Consider the following 20,249-nt stretch of genomic DNA (forward strand, 5'->3'; position numbering starts at 1 on the left):
AAAGGCCTTACTGTCTGTAAGGATTACCGCCAAAACAGACATGTCGGGGGCTTATATTTTCATCCTCTTTTGGTTACAAGTGTGTGTTTTCTGAAAACGTAACCACGTTTTTAGATTAGAACAGTAATACCTGATCCTAAGTGGCAGAAAAGAATCAACAAAAATTTAAATGCTCCCTCCCTCCCTTCTGTCTGTGAGCCTCACCCTCTCTTCTCCCCTTTTCCAGTCTGACTCATCACTAACTGCTGTCAACAGTGTCTTGTGTGTCCTTTCAGAAATACTGATATGCTTATACGAATGCACACACACATAGGCACATGTTCTTACACACACGCACACACACGTGCACACACATGATCATAACCTGGCCCCACCCTCCTCTTAACTCGGCTTCATCTCCCACCACCCCTTCTGGGCTCTCACCACAAGGGCTCTTCTTGCCTCTCCTCAACCTTTGGGGTGTCTCACTATCAGTCCTCATGGGCCACACCAGGGGACTGCCCTGTTGGGAGCTCTTCTCCCTGTGGCACACGTCACAGTTGTATTTTTAGGTTCATCTCCATGATTAGTCAACTAAAGGTTTACCTCGTTCATTAGCGGGCTCCTCGCGGGCCGGACCTGACATCTGAACCCTCCATCATAGTCCCAGGCTTGATTTTTTTAAAATATAAAGAGCATTACCATTTTTATATTTTTTAAAAAAAAGGAGCAGCTACTTCAAAAGAAACAGTATGGCACCTGGATTTATGTCATTCTTAGAACATTTTCATAAAGCATAAAACCATACTTGCATTCTGCATCTTTTCTAACTTTAAACAAAAAGGCTCATATGTTCAGAGATTTTGAAAATTAAAACTAGCACGTTCTAGCAAACACACAGCAATTCCCAAGACCCAGTCAGAAGCAATTCCCAAGACCCGTTTGCTCAGTAGTCTGGACCCGCCAGGAGCCGGTGTGAGTACCTGTCAGCCATCACCTAGGCCTGGCCAAAGCCGCTAACTTACCCGGGGCAGGAGCCTGAAGCCAGGTGTTATGACCCCAGTCTTTGCTGGAGTAACCGATAAATTATTTCATTACACTTTGCAAATCAAACGTGCCTACATTTGGGAACTACTGAGCCGCAGAGCTGCTCTGAAAACTGAAAAAAGAGATATGCAAGTCAAGTGTCAGAGTCGTGAAAAAGCCGTGTAAGCTAGTACGGTGTTAATTTCGACCCCTTGAAGGCATACACCCACAAACACACTCTCGCTCACAGAAATGAAATGCTGTAATTTTCTTGTTGGATAGGAAAATAAGGTTTCATTGCCAAAATCTGCCATGAGGAGTTGCAGAAACGAAAACCATTTGCATGGTTTTCCCACAGCCCCCCTGCGGCAAAGCGACCAATGGGCCGATGACAGCTTTCCTCGGTCCCTGGGACTGCTGCTTTCTCTGTGTGGTGGCTCTGTGGGGCTTGCTTTATTTTTCTCCATTTTAATGGGTTAGTTCCTAAAATACTTTGGAACTTTTCTACATCCTGCAGAAAATAAAGGTCTTTAATCTCTGGGCGTTTCTCTCACTCCAAAGGAATGAAGAGTGAAAAACAAGAGGGGAAATAACAAAACCTCCTTTGTTTGGGTGTACTTAATAAATGGTTTTAGGCTTGGGCTCCCTTGGAGCGCGGAGGCCACACTGTACCTTCTGCAGCTGAGGTAAAGTTCCTAAAGAAAAGGCGAGCCTTGATAAATGGTTAACAATTACTGTTAATAAACAAAAGTAGCTTACACTGGCACCATGCCTAACGGTTCACAAAGCACTTTCCATCTCAAACCTTTGAGGAGTTCTGTGAAGTGGATAGGGTCTTTTGTAGGTTTTGTTTGTTTTTGTTTCCTTGAGAGGTTAACTGACTTATGTAATCAAAGAGCTGGTAAACAAAAGAATCTAAAGTCCAACTCAGATATCCTGGTTTCAGATACAATGCTATTTTGCTATCTCTTTTATAATAATCACCAAGTATTTATTTAAAAACTCTCAAATCTTTATTAGCCTCAGGGATAAACAATGCCCATCACCCGGTCACATAGGCTCCCCCACTGTCAACGGTACAAACATTCACTCAGTTGTTCAAACCAGAAACCCAGGAGTCACCTTTGACTCTTCACCTTCCTTCTCTTCTTCACATCTAATCAATCTCTGTATCTCATCCACTCGGCGTCCTAAATCTTTGTCAAACGCACCTACTTCTCTTCACCATCACGATCACATCCTAGGTCAAGCCACAGTCATCTTTAACCGTCACTCCCTCCTTCCCCAGTCCATTCTCTACATATCAGCCACAATAATCTTTCTAAAACTACCAGGTTTTAATCTGGGTTACGCCATTTATTGGCACAAATGGTATGCCTAGGCATATCCTTCAACCTTTCTAACACTTGACCTCTTTATCTATAAACTGGACATAATATGTCACCAGGTGGTAGTAATATTTAAGAGAGACAATCCAGATAAAGTGATAGAATGGGACCGACCCTCTAATAAACTGTGGGTGGGAGGATACAGGTCAGATAAATTTTGTAAAAGTAGCAAAAAAGAACTCTCAGCACCATGTCATGATATGGCATTTGAAATCAAAGGAATGAATGTCTATGTTTTACAACTTCAACAGGAAAAAATTCTCAGAAAACAATTTCAAATGCGCTTTCAGCAGATGATATGATCCAAAAACATCCAACTCACTGTGATGGTTAATTTTATGTGCCAACTTGGCTCAGCTATGGTGCCCAATTGTGAGGTGACACACTCGTCTAGATGTAGCTGTGAATGTATTCTGTAGGTGTGACTGGCATCTGAGTAAAGCAGATTACCCCCAGTAATAACACGAGTGGGCCTCCTGAACCCAGCTGAAGGCCTAAAGAGCAAAAAGCTGAGGTTACCCTGGAGAAGAAGGAATTCTCCATCAAGACTGTAACCTCTTGCTTGAGTTTTCGGCTGGAACTGCCTACCTCATGGATTTCGGACTTGTCCGCCCCACAAATGTGTGAGCCAATTCCTTAAAACCATCTTTCTCTTTACATGGTTGTATCTCATTGGTTCTGTGTCTCTGGAGAAGCCTGGCTGACACATCCACAGAGGAATCTTGTAACGATAAAGCAGAATAGCGGCTAACAGGTGACGACTCTAAGTGGCTTCAGGTAAAGGTTTTAGAGTGTAGTAGAAAAGAACCGCCATCAGTTTGATAACATAAGCTGTAAGTAAATGCTAAAGGATGAGGAAACTTTGTCTGGGAAATAAGACTTAAATTATGCACCTAGTATGAACAAAGCCACCTTCAGGGAATCTGAGGCTGTCTGTGGAACGAATACCTGGTTACCAGACGACTGGTACCCCACGCTCTCCCCCTTGGCCATCTGTGTGAAGATGTTTGTAGGCAATGTGTTCTACTCATCTAGAGCAAACACCAGACCCAGGCATTCTCAGAACTGCCATTCCCTTGTGTCTCTGAAAAGCACTGGCTCTGCAGCAGCTTTGGTGGCCAGTACGTTGCAGCTTACCTGTAAAAGGTGGTTGATGGACGCGTCATGCAACCCCAGGGCTTGTTCGACACCTGCTAATTCCTTCAATACTGGCAGACACTCAAGACTTTTGTCACCTTTGCTGGTCTCCATATATGCTAAAGCCTCTTGGTAGTGGGGCAGAGCTTCTTTCGATTTCTTCTGACCTTGATACACCCTAAAAAAAAAAAAATCACAGTGATTATTTTCAAAAAATAATTAAAACAGAAAATACTGAAAATACAGGTGGTCGGTGGTGAGGATTTGGCTCTCTGGCCCGTTGTCCAGATGTTTCCTAGCCAGCTAAGATTTTTCTTTCCTCCAAGAAGCATAGCAGTCAAGGGGATGGACTTTGGAAGAACCAGCAAGGTTCAAATCCTGGCCCCATCACTTACTAGCTGTACGACCTTCGCGTTGCGTACCAGATCCCTCATCTGTAAGTTAAGAATAATAACAGTGCCCACTTCATTGGGTTATTATGACGATTACATTAGTTAATATTCATCAAAAACACCTAGAAGAGTCTCTGGCACACAGTAACTGCTCTGTAGGTACTGGTTTGAAAAATATAAACTACTTAACAAAACAACAATAGCAACCGTCAAGGAGGCTATGCTGCTGATAACTGATCTATTGAGAAATTACAGACATTTCCCAGTATTGGTGAGGGTGTGAAGCACTCTCATTAACTTTGGGAGAGAATATCGTTTGGCCATCAACTTTTCTGTATCAAAACTGCCCATATATATATGCGCGCACACACACGTCTGCTAATGGCACTTTAGTAGTTTATCTTGAAGAGATACTCTGGCAAGACAAGAAGATATATATATATAAGAATGTTTACCTAAGCATTCTTTGTAATAGTGGAAAAGTACAAAGCATTTAAAATACATCAATAAGCAATTATCCAAGCAGGTTACAGTAAATACATCCATACTGTAGAATGCCACTTAGCCATTAATGTTGATCCATATTTATCAATATAGAAGTACATCCACTATCGTGTTTCCCCAAAAATAAGACCTAGCCGGACCATCAGCTCTAACGCGTGTTTTGGAGTAAAAATTTATATAAGACCCAGTCTTATTTTAATATAATATGTAATTAATTATTTATTATATACAATAAAATATAATATGTAATTATATATAATACGTAATTATATTAAAAACAATATGTAATTTAATATAATATGTAATTATATTAAAATAAGACTGGGTATAATATAATATAATATAATATGTATAATTATGTAATATATTACATAAGACCGGGTCTTATGTAATATAAAACTGGGCCTTATATTAATTTTTGCTCCAAAAGACGCATTAGAGCTGATGGTCCGGCTAGGTCTTATTTTCAGGGAAACAGAGTATATATTCTTCAGGAAAAAGGCAGATTACAAAAATAGTTTGCATTATCTCATGTATGTGGAAATTGTGTATCTCTAATCTGTATGTACACATACGCATAAACAGATATCTAAATGGTCACTAACATGTTAGTAATAGTTACCTCGGAGAAGTTGGTTGTAAGTGATTTTGCTTTTCTTGTTTATGCTTCCTAAATTTCTCGACTTTTCTTCTATACAACTATAGTACTTCTGCATCAGAAAAATGTTAACTTAAAAATTATAAGTGAAGGTGGCAGTGAGGGGATAGTCTTGTAATTTCTTGAGATCAGACTCTCTCATATAAAAAAAAAGTATCCCTATATTTTGTTCAGCAAACACGAGAGCAGACATTTAAAAACAACCTTCTCCAAAACATTTGCTAAGACTATTAAACACTTTTCAGGGCGTGGAAAAATGTTATGTACAAAATTCATAATGAGACATACAAACCCTTCCTATGTTGCCTTCCCCCCCAGAATTTTTACTGAAAAAAGGCCTAACCTACCATTCCCAGACTACCCATGGGTAAACTGAGGCATCATGTGAGAGAGTGACGAAAGACAAAAAATTGATCTTGGTTTCCAATTCACTCATTGGGTATTTTTCACAGCTATCTTTGCTCTTCAACAAATTTCAAAGGAACTAAGGGATAGAAGTAAAGATGTTTTTCAGATCTGTGGTTCAGAGGGCCATGAAATAAAATGTTGACTGCATAGCTTATAAACTGGGATAACTTCAATAATTGTAAAGATATTTAAAACCCAGGAAAATGTCAGGGATGCATTCCTGGACCAAGTAGGTAGCTTGCAGCAACTCTAATCTTGAATAAGAAGAGATTCATAGGTGACCTAGTCATATGGGACTTGCTTTCTAACTCTTAATAAACTTCAAATGCAATAATTACCTTTGTAAGTATCATATTTTATTTTTGAAGAGAAAACCCACTAGCATCTTTGGTGATTCAAAGAGGCTTTGAAACATATGGTTGGCAACAAATCTCTTAGCCAAAGAATTTGACTCTTGGTAGACAAAGTTTACATGATTGAAAAGCCAGCTATGGCCTGGGGGCCAAACCTACTCACTGTCTCGTTTTTTGAAAATAAAGTTTTATTGACACATAGCCACGCCCACTCGTTTACATATCATCCCTGGCTGCTTTTGCCCTAGAGTGGCAGAGTTGAGAATCTGCGACAGACACCATATGGCCTACAAAGCCTAAAATATTTACTGTCTGGGCCTTTACAGAAAAAGCTTGCCAGCCTCTGGTTTAGAATCCAGAGCAAGTCACATACTTTCAAAATGACTTCAGATTTTTTCCACCTAATTCAGCCTAGAGAACTCAGACAATGCCACAGATATTTGAGCAAAGGGGGGAAAATCCTCTTCTTTCTTCCTCGTGTTCATCAATGATGCAGCATGTGTCAAGGAAGTAAAGAATAGGCCCCTTGTTTCCAAGGCCTCCTTAAATGGTGTGTCCTGGGCACCTGGCATCCTCAGCCTGGCCCTGGCTCTGTTCTCTGACATCCCAGATTGAGCTGGGTGCCTCGTGAACACTTGCCTCTGCTCCCACAGAACCGTGAGCCCCACTGCTCAGAAACCATCTCTCGCACGCTGTTGTTGTAACTGCAATCCCATTCCTGGGCATACACCTCAGAGATAACCTTGCACATGTGCCCAAAGAGACATGGGAAGAGTGATCATGCAAATAGCATGTATAAGAGTGAGAAACTGGAAGCAATTTACACATTCACCCTCATGCTCATGAGAGTGGATAATTAAATTAGGGGCAAGTCAGATGGATGAAGCACAGCATAGAGGTTTCAAATGAAGCGACTGGAGCTAAATGTATCAACTGACATGGATACATCTCAAAGATACAAATGTAATGTGGAAACAAAAGCAAGCTACAGGAGAAAACATATATATAAAGTTTTAAAAAATGAAATGAAATACTGTATATTTTTTATATTTACATATGCATTCTGAGGAATGAAAAAACACTAAATCCAGCACAATAATTGCCTATAACGTGGAGGTAAGAAAAACAGGAATGGGAAGAATGTATAAAGGGCTTCCATTTAGCTGAAATGTTCTATTTGGTAAGCTTGGTAGGGCATCTGTATTTGCCTAACACTATCTATACTTGTATATGCCTGAGACATTTTGCTAAAAAGATGAACAACGACAATACTCTGCTGTGTAGCGTGTGCAAAAGGAGCCCTTTCTATGCCTCAGTTGTTGAAGTTGTTGCAAGGCTCTTCCAGATCTCCCACAGCCAGAAATGGAGGCTTTCAAGGTAATGCAATCTACAGTGAGCTTCTGCAGCTCATTGAGAGCACATTGTTCACGGAAAAGACACAATAGAAAATAAAATTACTTTAGCTTCACAATATATTTAATAAAAAAGGAATTGATGGGGGACTGTATCAGGAAATAACTAAATTATGGTCTTACTTCCATCTCCAAGTCACTTAAAGCATCAGTCAATTTCAGGTAATCTTGTCTGTCTCCATTTGCTCATCCGTAATGTTTGGGAGAGCAACATTTTCTCCTTTCCATTTCTATCTACCTGCCGGGGATGCTTTGAGGATTTATTAGCTACTGTAGTAGGCTCATAATGTGCAATACTGAAGCTGTCTAAACCCTCCAGGAAACACACCAGGCAGATGAAAAGAGAGAGGATTTGGAACAGCAGAATGTGGCGGTATGTTAATTTGGCAGGTCCACAACTTAAATCATGGCATATTTTATTGAATGAAAATATATCCGCAATAATGCGACAGAGCATGTGACGAGATGCTATCTCATCTCAGATGAGCGTCGGGAGATCTCACAGGGATGGAGACTTGTTTTTACCACGCAACAAACAAATGCAGTCTCCAGTGGCATTACTGAGGCAACAGAGGGTTTCCTTTTAGAATTTGGCAAGAATACTGAGCAGCCGCGAAAAGGAGGGGCTTTGTGAGAATGTTGCAGATGATCGGAATTGGATGACAAATCAATCCTGGAAGAGGATGAGTGGGATTTTCTAGCATCAGAGGCCGAAAAGGCTTACGTCTGGGTCTCTCTCTACCATCGGGCACAGAGAGGTAAAGGCTTCGCTCTGCAGAGTGCGCTGTCAGGCTTCCATTCTGCAGTGGCAAGTGGGATCCCGCCATGGTTAGGGGTGGGTGTGGGTGTCAGAGTGTGACAGGCTTTGGCTCTGCTCTGCCATGCCCCAGCTGTGTGACCCTGGGAATGACCTTACTTCTCTCAGCCTCAGTTGCTTCATCTGAAAATAGGAATAACTAGGGGTACCTCACCTCACAGGGAGGACTGTGGGTTATAGGAGATGAGGTCTTGCAAAGCGTTTAGCAAGAGCCTGACAAAGAAAGCAGTCAAGAATTGGTAGCTAGTGTGGTTGTTTAAAATCATCGTTAGGACTATTTGCAACTGTTTAAGGGAAATGTATATTCACTATCTCCTGATATAGTGCTGAAAGGATATGGGGTTAGAAAGGCAAAGACAAAAAGGCACTGCTTCAGAATAGTAAACCTTTAGGGGATTCAAGAAATAGAAAGTAGATAAAGTATATGAAAGTCATCTGTGCCACGTGGTTTCTCTGCTTTCCCACATTAAAAAAGAAAAAAAGATTTTTTAAAAAAGAAATCAGACTTTGTGTAAGTGAGAGCATCTCTTCAATCATGGGGATACAGGGTGAGGAAGTGTGCCAGAAAAAAAAACCGATTTCCTTCTTTGTTGAAAAGGCATAAAGCATTCCAGGTACACAGTGTCCCACGGGAGGAGGTAACAGGAGAGACATCTCTTCTGGAGAAGAGCAGGGCTTTTCCCGGGAGCAGGAAGAAAAGGGAGAAAGAAGCAGGGCTTTGAACACGTGAGCATCTGTCAGAGACTTGGTGCGCCAAAGAGAAACACCAAGAACATGACTCATTAAAGAAACACCTCTAGAGGTGTAATTTGGGCATCAAGGACCTCCACAGGATGCTATGCACTAAGAAAAGAAAAGCTGAGTCCAGAAAGGAGAAGCTGGATTTGGAGATCACTGATTGGACCAACTTAGGGAGGATGGTGGGATCTTAAAGTGAAGGTTATTGCTGAAGTATCAAAAATTCTCAAAGCCAGTGAGAATGCTTTGCAGGGAAGCAAATGGAACTAAGTAAAATTCCACCACCGTAATGAGGTGACAGCACGTAGATATATACACTGTCCCACTTGCCATTGTTTTTTTCCCCATTATTTTCTACCTGTTTCCAGGAAATATTGGCTAAGAGAGAAACCTTCCCCATTTACTTTCCTCTTCGGAAAACTTGTGTTAGAATCATTTTCCAAATCTCATGACCACAATGAATCAAGAGAAAGCGAGACAAAGACATAAACTCTAGCTTTAAAAGGAAACATACAAGACGATCTGATTTTCAGCTTACGTGGTTCATGAGAGCAGAGACAAAAACACTTAGCCTTCTCAAGCCATAACAAAAAAATATACGGGAAAGAACACTGCATGCCAGGGGCAATCTTGAAGTCAGGATCTTAATCTGTGAGGTAAGTACATGCTCTAAAATCCAATCATTTCTGGGATGCAGTCGCAGAAAGGAAAGTGTACCGTCTGATCGTCACGATAATAACTACTTTCTTTTTTTAAGTAGTTACCATGTAGGGTACCCAGATGCTTTAATGTTCGGTCCATTTCATCGTCAAAGCAACCCTGCGCGGGACCACTGCCCCCACTTTAACAGGCAGGGAGAGCGTGGGACTTGCCCACACTCCCACAGCGGGGAAGTTTGGATGGATCTGGACTGAACGTGAAGCTGCCTCTAAAGCCCACGTTGTCAGCTCTCCCACTTCACACTCCTTACGGATACTTGGGAAGTGTCCCGCTGGGGATGGTCTTGGGAAAGTTACTTATGACCGGCACGCCTGAGAGCTAGTTCGGCCCAGCAATGCCGGACAACGTGGCTGGCTGGGCAAGCGATGGGAGACCTCAAAGGTGACGCTAGCAGTCACAGAGAAAGGCTGCACAGGTCACGTGTTCTGGAGCGGCAATCTAGATGGGTCGTCACCATCGGGTCACATAGAAAGATCATTTGCATACAGGTGTGTGTGTGTGTGTGTGTGTGTGTATGCAATGGTGTGCATATAAAGACAACTACCTGTCTCTGGGGAGCTAGCTCTCAGTAACCAGGAGAGAAAATATTTTGTAACACTGGGGAAGAGTTTGCCCATTTTTGCTCATGACTTTCTTGACCACATTTACAAAAAGAACTGCGGGCATAGGATTGGCTTCTGTCTCCAAAGTTAATACATAATTACTGAATGAAGCGGTGCTGGAACAGACGAGGACAAGCAGAACGGATGAAGCTTCAGGCCATAGTTAAGGATGGAAGGAACAGAGCATGACTCACGCTGCAGCACGCATCCGTCAGGCCAAGGAGAAAAGAACCGGCCTGGCCTCACAGGCACCATAAAAGGCGAAGCAGGAGGAGAAAGACGATACACCCAAAAGATACCCTTTTAAGAGAAATATAAATCCTGTGAGAGCTGCCTAACAAAATGAACCCCGCCTTCCACCTCCAAAGCAGGCAAAAGAAAAGGTCCTGTGCTTGTGATTATAACTACAGAAATCTACAAAACCAAAGCCGTGTTACTTTCTAAAGCAGCTGGGTTTGGGCAATATATATTCACTCCTCAATGAGGAAACAAAGCCAAGTGATTGGATGAAATCCATCAGTTTAAACAGGCAAGTTCCAGTGACTGTGTCAAGTTGAAGAATCGGGATGGAAAAAAGGTAGCAAAGTTGAAACCAGCTCTGCTAAATACAAAGTAACTTTCTAGGACAGCTGAGAACCGGAACCTATTAGGTATTCAGCACACATGCATACAACGCTCGCCATCTGCCGGCAAGGTTTGGTACTGCTAGTCTGGAAAGCTCTTCAGGGAGGTGCTGAGGCAGAGCAAGACAATTTATTCTATTTTGTAGCAACACTGTTCAACAGAAAGTGCTTAATAACATTAGTCAGGTCTCAACAGATGGCAACCAGTATCAGATCTTAGACCGTGACGTGCTGATTTCCTATCTTATAATACAAGCTAGAATCCCTACTTCCGGGCAGGAAGAAATTTGGAGCGGCCAGTCTTTCCCAGGCATGACTCTCTTCCTCCTCTCGTGACACAAATGGGATCTTACAGTGTGACTTCTTTTGGGGTCTGGCTTCTTTCACAAACAGGATGATTGTGAGTCACCCACGATGTCAATCATGGGAGCAGTTTGATCATTTGCTTTGTGTAAACAGATCACAATTTTATCTACTTTTGATGAACATTTGGTTGTTTCCGATGCTTGGTTATTACAAACAATGTGCCTTTGGACATTCTTGGCTGTGTCTTTTAGTGAAGATGTGTATGCATTTCCATTGGGTATGTATTGGGAAGTGCTACTGCTGAGTCATACAGTATGTGAACTTTCAAATGCAGTAGATAGAACCAGTGTTCTGAGGTAGGTGTACCAAATACTCTAAACAACAACATATAACAAAGCATACCAGAGCGTGGCCTCCTTGCCGACACTTGATATATCAGTCTTTTAAAACATTCTTGCCATTCTAGTGGAACTGGAGTCGTATCTTATGATTTTAAATTTCATTTCTCCGATGACTGATGAGCTGGAACACCATTTAATATGTTTATTAACTATGTGGGCAACCGTTTCTTGAAAAGTCTCTTGCCCATATTTCTATTCAATTATTTGCCTTTGTTTCACTGACATACAGGAGTTCTTTATAGATTCTAGATATGAGCCCTGGGTCAGTTATATATATATTACAAATATCTTCTTCCCCTCTGTGGTATGAAATAAAGGGTGATTTAAATATAGAAAAACATAGTATCAAACAGAAGGAGATAAAGAGACTTAACATGCTCAAAGGTCCCTGCATTGTCTAAGAAGCAGCTAATTAACTATTCTACATTAGAGTCTAATAAGTCAGGGATATAAGTGACAAATTTTAGGGTAACCAGTAGAAGAAAAACAAAATAATGTATAACCTACCAGTTAATAGGTAGGAAAATGGAATAATGAAAATATTTGACTAAACTAAAAGAAGGCAAGAAAGGAGACGGAAAGGAACATAAAACTGGTAGGAGAAAAGGAAACTTAAACTCAAATATATCCGTAATTAAAACACCCCTCCCCCCCAAAAAAAAATGAAGACCGAAAATTAAAGGAAGAACTCAGCCATAAAGAAGAATGAAATCTTACCATTTTGTGACAACATGAATGGACCTAGAAGGTATTATACAAAGTGAAAAAAGTCAGACTGAGAAAGACAAATACCATATGCTCTCACTTGTATGTGTAATCTAAACAACAAAATAAACAAATAAACAAAACAGAAACAGATTCATAGATACAGAAAACAAAATGACAGTTGCAAGACGGGAGGAGTGTTAAGGGGCTGGGTGAAAAAGGTGAAGGGATTAAGAAGTACAAATTGGTAGTTACAAAACAGTCATGGAGATGTAAAGTACACTATGGGGAATATAGTCAATAATATTTTAAAAACCATGTACAATGTCAAGTGAGTACTAGACTTATTGGGGGAATCACTTCATAAATTATTTAAATGTCTAACCACTATGTTGTACACCTGAAACTAATTTAAAATAATATTGAATGTCAACTGTAACTGAAAAAAAAAAGTAATTAAAAAAAGAGTATTAAAGAATGGAAAGACATTATAGGAAAATTTATACCAAAAGAGAGCTAGAGTACCAATTCTAATATCAGGCAAAATAGACATAGATAAAGGAACAAAGAAGGACAATATACACTGACTAGCAAAATAATAGAATAAGAAGATATGCTGTTTTAATCTCCCACCCAATAGAATGTATCAGACTACATAAAAAAAAATGGCTGGTAGAACCATGGACAGCGATAGATAGAACAATAATTGTAGTTCAAAATTTAAGCATGCTCATCTTAAAAGTTAATATATAAACTTGGCAAAAGATAAAGAAACATATAAACTTGAATAACAGAATTAAGACGGTCACCCTCAAGCAGACTTATTACAACGTTACACACAATAAAGAATACAATTTCTTTTGTGGCACACTCGGAACTTTCACAAAAATTGATCGTGGACTAAATCACAAAGGAAGCTTCATTAAATTTCAGAGTCCATATCATACAAATATGCTTCTGTCTATAATGCAATCAAATTAGAAAGCAATGCCATCTGAATGCCCTGAAAAAATCTCATATATCTGCAAAATAAAACACGTATCACATGAATAATCTTTGGATTAAAGGGTAATTTATACACTAAGTTATGAATACTAAAAACTTAATGTCAGTGATAATGTTCCATGTTAAAAGTTAAAGCAGGACTTATAGGGATATTTTTGGAAAAATATCTTTGACAGTTGGGTGGGAAAGACTTTCTAGATGAACTCCCAAAGTGTAACTCATTAGGTTAAAAATTAATGGATTTGACTCTAGCAAAATTAAGAATTCCATTGCCGTGAAGAACATCACAGACAAAAATTAATAAATGGGCAATACAAGTCAGAAAATATCTGCAATAGCACTAATTTATAATATACAAGAATCTCTTGATTATCAAGAGAGGTACAGGAAGCCTCAACAACAAAAAAAAGAAAAGAAAAAATGAGGAATACTAACAGGTTATTCATAGAAGGGGAACCCCGATTGGCTAAGAAGTACATGGAGAGGAACTCAAGCTCACTAATACAAGAAATGTAAGTAGACTTGACAAATAATTAGATAGCACATTATATGCATTGGCTTGGCGAAGGTTAGAAAGACAGACAATGCAAACACTGCTGGGGCTGTGAGAAAACAGAAACCTCCTGCCCCGGGAGGGGGCGTGGAGATGGGTGGAGCAGTCGGGCAGTGAACTTGAAGTAGGGAGGTACCCTGTGACCACGTCACCTTACCCTGGGGTACAGACCTCAGAAAAGGTCCGTCTTGGCCAAAAAGCGGAGCTGCACTCGTGGCTGCGTCGTCGTGGGAGCAGGGAGCTGGGAACAAGCTGAGTGTCCATTGCTAGGAGGCTGGATAAGCACAGCGTGGCAAATGCTTTCTCTGGAGCACAAAGCAGCAGCCAGCAGCAGTGAACTAAGGTGCAGACAACAACTAAAAACAATCCTAAGTGGAAAAAGTGCATACTCCAAATTTATTGTCAAGGGACACATAGAGATGTATCAGGGCAGCATGAAATACTGTCACGGCTGTAAAAACCACAGACACAGCATCGTGGAGAAACACCTGGGGCCTGAAGGCAGCGCCTGCTGGCCGCGCACCCCCAGCCATCATGTACACAAAAAGTCTGAAACTGGAAACTTACTGTGCGAATGACAGTTTGGTCCGCGCTTGAATTTCCATCCATTCTTCCTGTGAGATCCTTCCACATTGTAGCAGCTCCTTGGAAAGCGTCTCTGCTTTTGTCAAACTCTCTGCAGCTTCCTTGAATCTGAGTTGTGTTCAGGAAACTTTACCCTTGGTTCTAGATGCCGGGACCTGCCGCCCCTTCCCCCGCCCTGTTCCCTGACATCCTTGGCTCTCATGCTTCCCCTCGCCCACCCGAGTCATCTGTCAGCTCTGGATTTGGCCTTGAGAAGTACATATCAGTATTCGGAGCAGTATTTCTGTCTGTAAGGAGTAGAGGCAAAAGGATACTTTTGAAGGGCCAATGAGGCTTTTCCCAGGGTGTGGAATAGCTCAACCGAACACTTGAAAACCTCTGCATGGTCATCATAGGGAGGCACGACAGCGTTGGTGAGGATTTCCTTGGCTTTTTCTGCGTGTTGCTTTGCCTGCAGTGACAGTCCTGGAGACAAAGAAAGAGAACGTCCGTTTCTCTTTCATCTCAGTGGGACAAGAATACAGTCACGGGTGGCCAGGGACTCTAAGGAGGTACCTACCCTTCAAGTGACACACACAGACGTCTCGGGGCAGCACGAATGGTTGCCATGACGGTAAAAACCAAAGTAGTGTGTTATACCTCGTACTGAAACTAAGATTTCCCCACTCTAGGACTTAAGATCAAGTTTTCTCAGAAGGGTTTTTTAAGAAACCAGGTGGCGGTGGGGGTGTTTGAACTAGATGATCTCCAAGGTCCCCTCCGGCTCTGGCAGTCTCTTATCTGACAGGGAGAACCAGTCTATCATGAGATTTGGCCAAATTTACTGGGTGGTGACTTTACGTGTCTTCTGTTATTTTATTTATTCTCTGGACCGATTCCACGAATTGAGCACCACCAACAAACAGCAGCCTCGTCACTTTGCAGATGAAGAAACAGGGCACAGAGACAGACACACTCTTATACATGGAATCCTAGTGACCCTGTCCAAAAAGAGAAGACATGATATCCTGTTGCTTTCACCTTCCCTGCACCCATTCTTTTTTTGCTTTCTTTGGGGGACACCGGGACCCTCCCGCCCCATACACACACCCATTCCATGTGACTTAGCGAAGGCCAGGCTCTCCCCAAGGATACAGTAGGGCCAAAGGCAGGTCTAGACAATCAGACTGTTCCTGGCCTTTTGCAACCCGGGGTGCAATCGGAACCCCCACATCCTGCGATTTGGGCGGAGAGACATTCTTTTTTTCCTGGGAATGCTGAGGAGGGAAGCCTAATGTGTGGGCAAAGCCGGGCAAAGAATGGAGCCAATACAGAGACAAACAGCGCCAAGTGGTGGGAACAGAGAGAAATAGAAACCGATTACATTGTTTGAACACCTGAATCTCGCCAAACCTACAGTAAGTTTTACCCTTGCATTGTTAAGTGGGATGATCCCTTAAATTACCTTTCATCTATGCCATTGTGGTTTAGTCTATTATTTAATTTGGGGCGGGGGCGATCGCTTCTAGGCAAGAGACTCTCCATCAATAAGGATGGGAATGGATCTCATTTTAGTCCCCTACTCCATGCTGGGGGCACTTTCTACAATGCCTTCAAACCTAACAAATTCAATTCTCTCCCAAGAGCCCTGCTTTTAAGATCATAAAAAACAAAACTCCAAAGGGCTAAAATCTTCCTTCTCTTTTTCATATGTTACATTAAAAAATCGTATTGACTCTTTCTGAAGGAGATGGCGTCTCAATGTGTGGAGAGGAGACGCAAGGCAATCCTTCCCGTCAAGTGTGAGTCAAATTTAGGGAACAGAGCAGAATGGCACGGAATGACCGTCCTCAGTCTGAGCTGAGCTCACCTTTCAGCTGGAGGTAGCCTCGGGCCAGGTTAACATGCGCCTCTGCTAGTTTCCAGTGGGCGTCGCCGTGGCAAATCCTCGTCAGCGCGACACAGCGCACGAGCTCCTGGATGGCCTTCTTATACTGTGAGGACGAGAAAGCGGGCTGACCGTGCAGAGAAGTGGAAACGGAGAGGCACCAAGCACAAAACCACCTTGCACTTCCATGCCTTCAGTATGTTTTTATTGAGGGCCTACTATGTGCTAGGTTCTAAGCACCTGAGAACATCAAGGAACAAAACAGACAAGACTGTTTTGGGTGGCAGGGCTTAATTCTTGAGCAGAACTCTGGCTGACAAAGGCCGCCAGCCTGGGCCTGCCTAGCACAGGGCCTGGCACGTAGTAGGTACTAAATCAATATCTGTCCCATAATGAATATGCACACATTCAAAACTGGATTCAAGTCTTCTCCCCAGAATCCCGCTCTCCCTCCCTGGCCTGCTCTCGCCTGCCTTTCGTCCTGTTCCCTACATGCCCCCTCCATCACCAGGGGCCATTGACTCGCATTTCCAAATTCCTGTCAAAAGATCTCAGCACCTCTATTGTCCCTGTGACAGTTCTTGTACTTCCTTGCTGGGATTATTGCAAATATCCTCTACAATGGCCCTCCTCCAGTTTTGCTCCCTTCCCCAGCTATGCGAGCGATCATTCCAGAAACTCAAACCTGCTCAGGCCACTCTCCTGCTTATAATCCTGTGACAGTTGTCTTAAACCTCGAGGAGGAAATCTAAACTCCTTCCCTAGACATTGAAACCCCCCGGCCCCCTCTCCTGTCCATAAGAAAACTTATTTCCTGCCTGTGTCACTAAAGCCAGCCTGTATCTCATGGAAACAACCTACGTGTCCGTGGACGGAAGAACAGATAAAGAAAATGTGGTGTATGTACACAATGGAATAGTATACAGTCATAAAGAACAAGGAAATCCTGCCACTTGCAACAGCATGGATGGACCTTGAAGGCAATAAGCGATGTGAAATAAGCCTGACAGAGAAAAGACAAATACTACGTGATCTTTCTTATGTGTGGAATCTAAAAAAAGAAGGAAAAAAACAACAAACTCATAGATACAGAGAACAGACTGGTGGTTGCCAGAGTGAAAGGACTGGGGGGTGGGCAAAATGGTTGAAGGGAGTCAAAAGGTAGAAACTTCCCGTCATAAAATAAATAAGTCCTGGGATGTGGTGTAAGCCTGGTGACTGTAGTTAATTGTACATTTGAAAGGTGCAAAGAGAGTGGATCTTAAAAGTTCTCATCACAAGAAAAAAGAACGTGTAACTCTGTGTGGTGACGGATGTTCACATATTTACGGTGACGATCATTTTGCATTGCAGACATAAATTGAATCGTTAGGCTGTACACCTGAAACTAATATATGTTATATGTCAGTTATATCCCAGTTAGGAAAATAACAGCCTACATCCCAGGCAGTTCCTTCTAGTTCCCCAGACTGTGTGCGCTCAGCCCCTGGGCTCCTGTCTACCTGCTACCTCTGTCCAGAACACTGCTGTTGTCTCCCTTACCTGGCCAACTCCTGAGCACGTTGGCAGTGCAGCCCACGGAACTCCCCCCCAAGAAGAGTGTCTCGACTGCAGCCCACCCAGCACCTCAGGCTCATGCCCTGGCCCTCTTTGCCCACAACCCACAACCCCACGTGTGGCAGCTCTGTCAGTGAGCTTGTTTCTGTCACAGAATTGATCACGCTGACAACCACTGTCTGTCCCCCTATTTTCCCAACCCAACCATGAGTCCCCCTGAGGCAGAGGCTGTGGTTTTTCCCATCCATGCCCCCAGCACCTGCACAGCACCTGGCACATATTACCCAGAGAGTACATATTTGTGAAATGAATGCACAAACAGGGTCTGACACACCGGAAGTGAGGGAGAGACGCATCTGAAATGAACAAGTGAATGAGTGAAACTTTTTAGGAGACAATGGGACAGAAGTATAGAGAGAAGAAGAACCTAAGACTTGTAAGCGCTGTGAGAGCAGGCGCTTCATCTGCTTTGTGGAGGATTCCCTGGCTTAGACCTGGCACCTGGATTTATCATTGACGGGTGGAAAATGGTAGTAGTGGCTCAAGCCTCCAACCGACCATCGGTGTAGTACACACACAAGTCAGGGTGGACTTGTTTGTTCCTTCGTGCATTCATTTAGCACACACAGAGACGCGGAGTGCCAGCGGCTGTGTGGGACCCCGAGCTGTGCTACACCCCCTCATGCTATGACAAACGGACTCTCCTGTATGCCTTCTTATACCAACCTCCAGAGAGTAGAAAGGCAACCGAAGCTATTATGCTTCTCAGTTACAGGTACAGGAAGGCAAGGCTCCTTACTTCGTGCCGGCTGGAATAGGACTTTGCTTTCTCTTCACTGAGCTGGAGTTTCTCCCGGGGAGGCTGGAAAAGAGCCGTCTGCGTCAGCTGGCTTGGGGTCTTCTCTGGGGCCGTTAGGCTGACTGCAGCAACAATTTCATCGAGGTGGTTTTTCTGGGATTCTTGCATATTTTTATATACATTCTCCTCTGATTCTTAAATAAGAAAATAGAAGTGTCCAATGATGATTTCCATAGTTACTTTTAGAAATGCACAGTTTTCCTAGAAATTGAGGCTAGAATCTAGAAAATTTTCAGCATTATACCCATGACTTCTTTGAAAATAGTAGCAGTCTGTCCAAAAAAAATAAAGGAAGAAAGAAAAAGAAAGAAATCCTGGTGGCTAGTATTGACTTCTTTGTAAAACTTTCAGGCTGATTTCCAGCGTTAACGAAACCAAACATTATTTGTTCATTTATATGTATATATCACACAGCTGAGCCCAGACAATTCTCAAAGAGCCCAGATTACATCAGCTGGACCCCAACTGACCTTGACGTGGGAAAAAATAGCTTGTTAAAGTTTCACTTCAGCCAAGATGCAGTAATATGGACCAGATTTGTCCTCTTGCCTGAAATAACCAACCAACCAACAAACCAAAAAACAACTTACAGACAAAAGACTTATAATATAATGGTTTTCAAGAGACAGGACATCAGGCCTGAGAGATGGAAAAAAAAAAGAAGAAGAAGAAGAAGAAGCAAAGCAAGACCAATGATTGCCCCAGCTTATGGTTTGAGAAAGCTGCCAGGACATGCAATGAGGGGGGGGACCCAGAAAGTACTCCATAGACTACTGTCTGAGTTGGGAAAATAGAGCTGAGTGTCTGGGGAGACCAAGGTGGCTAGAGTTCATGGCGCAGATTACTGGAGGGGGTAGAGCTGCACAGAGAGAACCCCAGGGATTAGCAGAGGGACCCCCTCAACTATGTGGAGAGAATACTGATGAGTGAGTGTGTAAGAAAACTATGTGAGTCTAGAGAAAGACTCCTCTAATGAGACTGAAAGGAAACATGCCTGGCGCTCACCAAGGCTGGCAGTGCCTATTCCTACCCATGGACTGGAAAAACCGAATTCATGGCAGAGGGAAAAGTCCTCAGAAGGGTTCTGTCTCAGTAGTGGGGAATAATCAGCCCTAGATCAGATCCACCGAACGAATCAGAAAAGTAAGACCTAAAAGGATGAAACCGTTTCCAAGGAACTTAGCTGTACCAGAGGGTAAAACTGAAGGAAGCTCTTAGGAACACAAAAATAGCCAGCACCCACCAAGGTAAAATTCACCACGTCTAACATCCAGTCAAGAATACCAGGCATGCAAAGAGGCAGGATGACACGGCCCATAATGAGAATAATCAATCAATCAAAACTGACGCAGAACTGACACGTGTTAACTCAGCAGAGAATAATATTAAAATAGCTATTACAAATGTGTTCAATATGTTTAAGAAGTTAAGTAGAGACATGGAAGCAAAGTGAATGTCTAGATATGAAAATTATGAGATGGAGAATATGCTAAGTGGGATTAATGACAGATTAGATATTACCGATGATGAAAAGACTGAATTTGTAGACATAGCAATAGAGACCATCAAAAACAAAACAAAACAAAAAACAATCAGTGAGCTGTGAAACAACTTCAAGTTGCCTACTATATATACACAATTGGAGTTTCTAAAG

At 42.3% G+C, this 20,249-nt stretch overlaps 1 protein-coding gene across 2 annotated transcripts in view; it reads right to left on the bottom strand.

Moving 5' to 3' along the window:
- The window catches only part of TTC23 (tetratricopeptide repeat domain 23), a 56,328-nt gene that overhangs the window by 30,693 nt on the left and 5,386 nt on the right, over positions 1-20,249 (bottom strand). For both annotated transcript variants that reach the window (XM_033099965.1, XM_033099966.1), the window contains exons 2-6: positions 18,536-18,729; positions 16,162-16,285; positions 14,627-14,777; positions 14,295-14,420; positions 3,531-3,708 (exon numbers count right to left, since the gene is read on the bottom strand). In XM_033099965.1, the coding sequence (XP_032955856.1) occupies positions 3,531-3,708; positions 14,295-14,420; positions 14,627-14,777; positions 16,162-16,285; positions 18,536-18,703 (747 nt within the window). In that variant the 5' untranslated portion in view covers positions 18,704-18,729. The remainder of the gene's footprint in view (positions 1-3,530; positions 3,709-14,294; positions 14,421-14,626; positions 14,778-16,161; positions 16,286-18,535; positions 18,730-20,249) is intronic.

The sequence above is a fragment of the Rhinolophus ferrumequinum genome, chromosome 28 (assembly GCF_004115265.2).
Source record: "Rhinolophus ferrumequinum isolate MPI-CBG mRhiFer1 chromosome 28, mRhiFer1_v1.p, whole genome shotgun sequence".
In the NCBI taxonomy this organism is placed as follows: Eukaryota; Metazoa; Chordata; class Mammalia; order Chiroptera; family Rhinolophidae; genus Rhinolophus; species Rhinolophus ferrumequinum.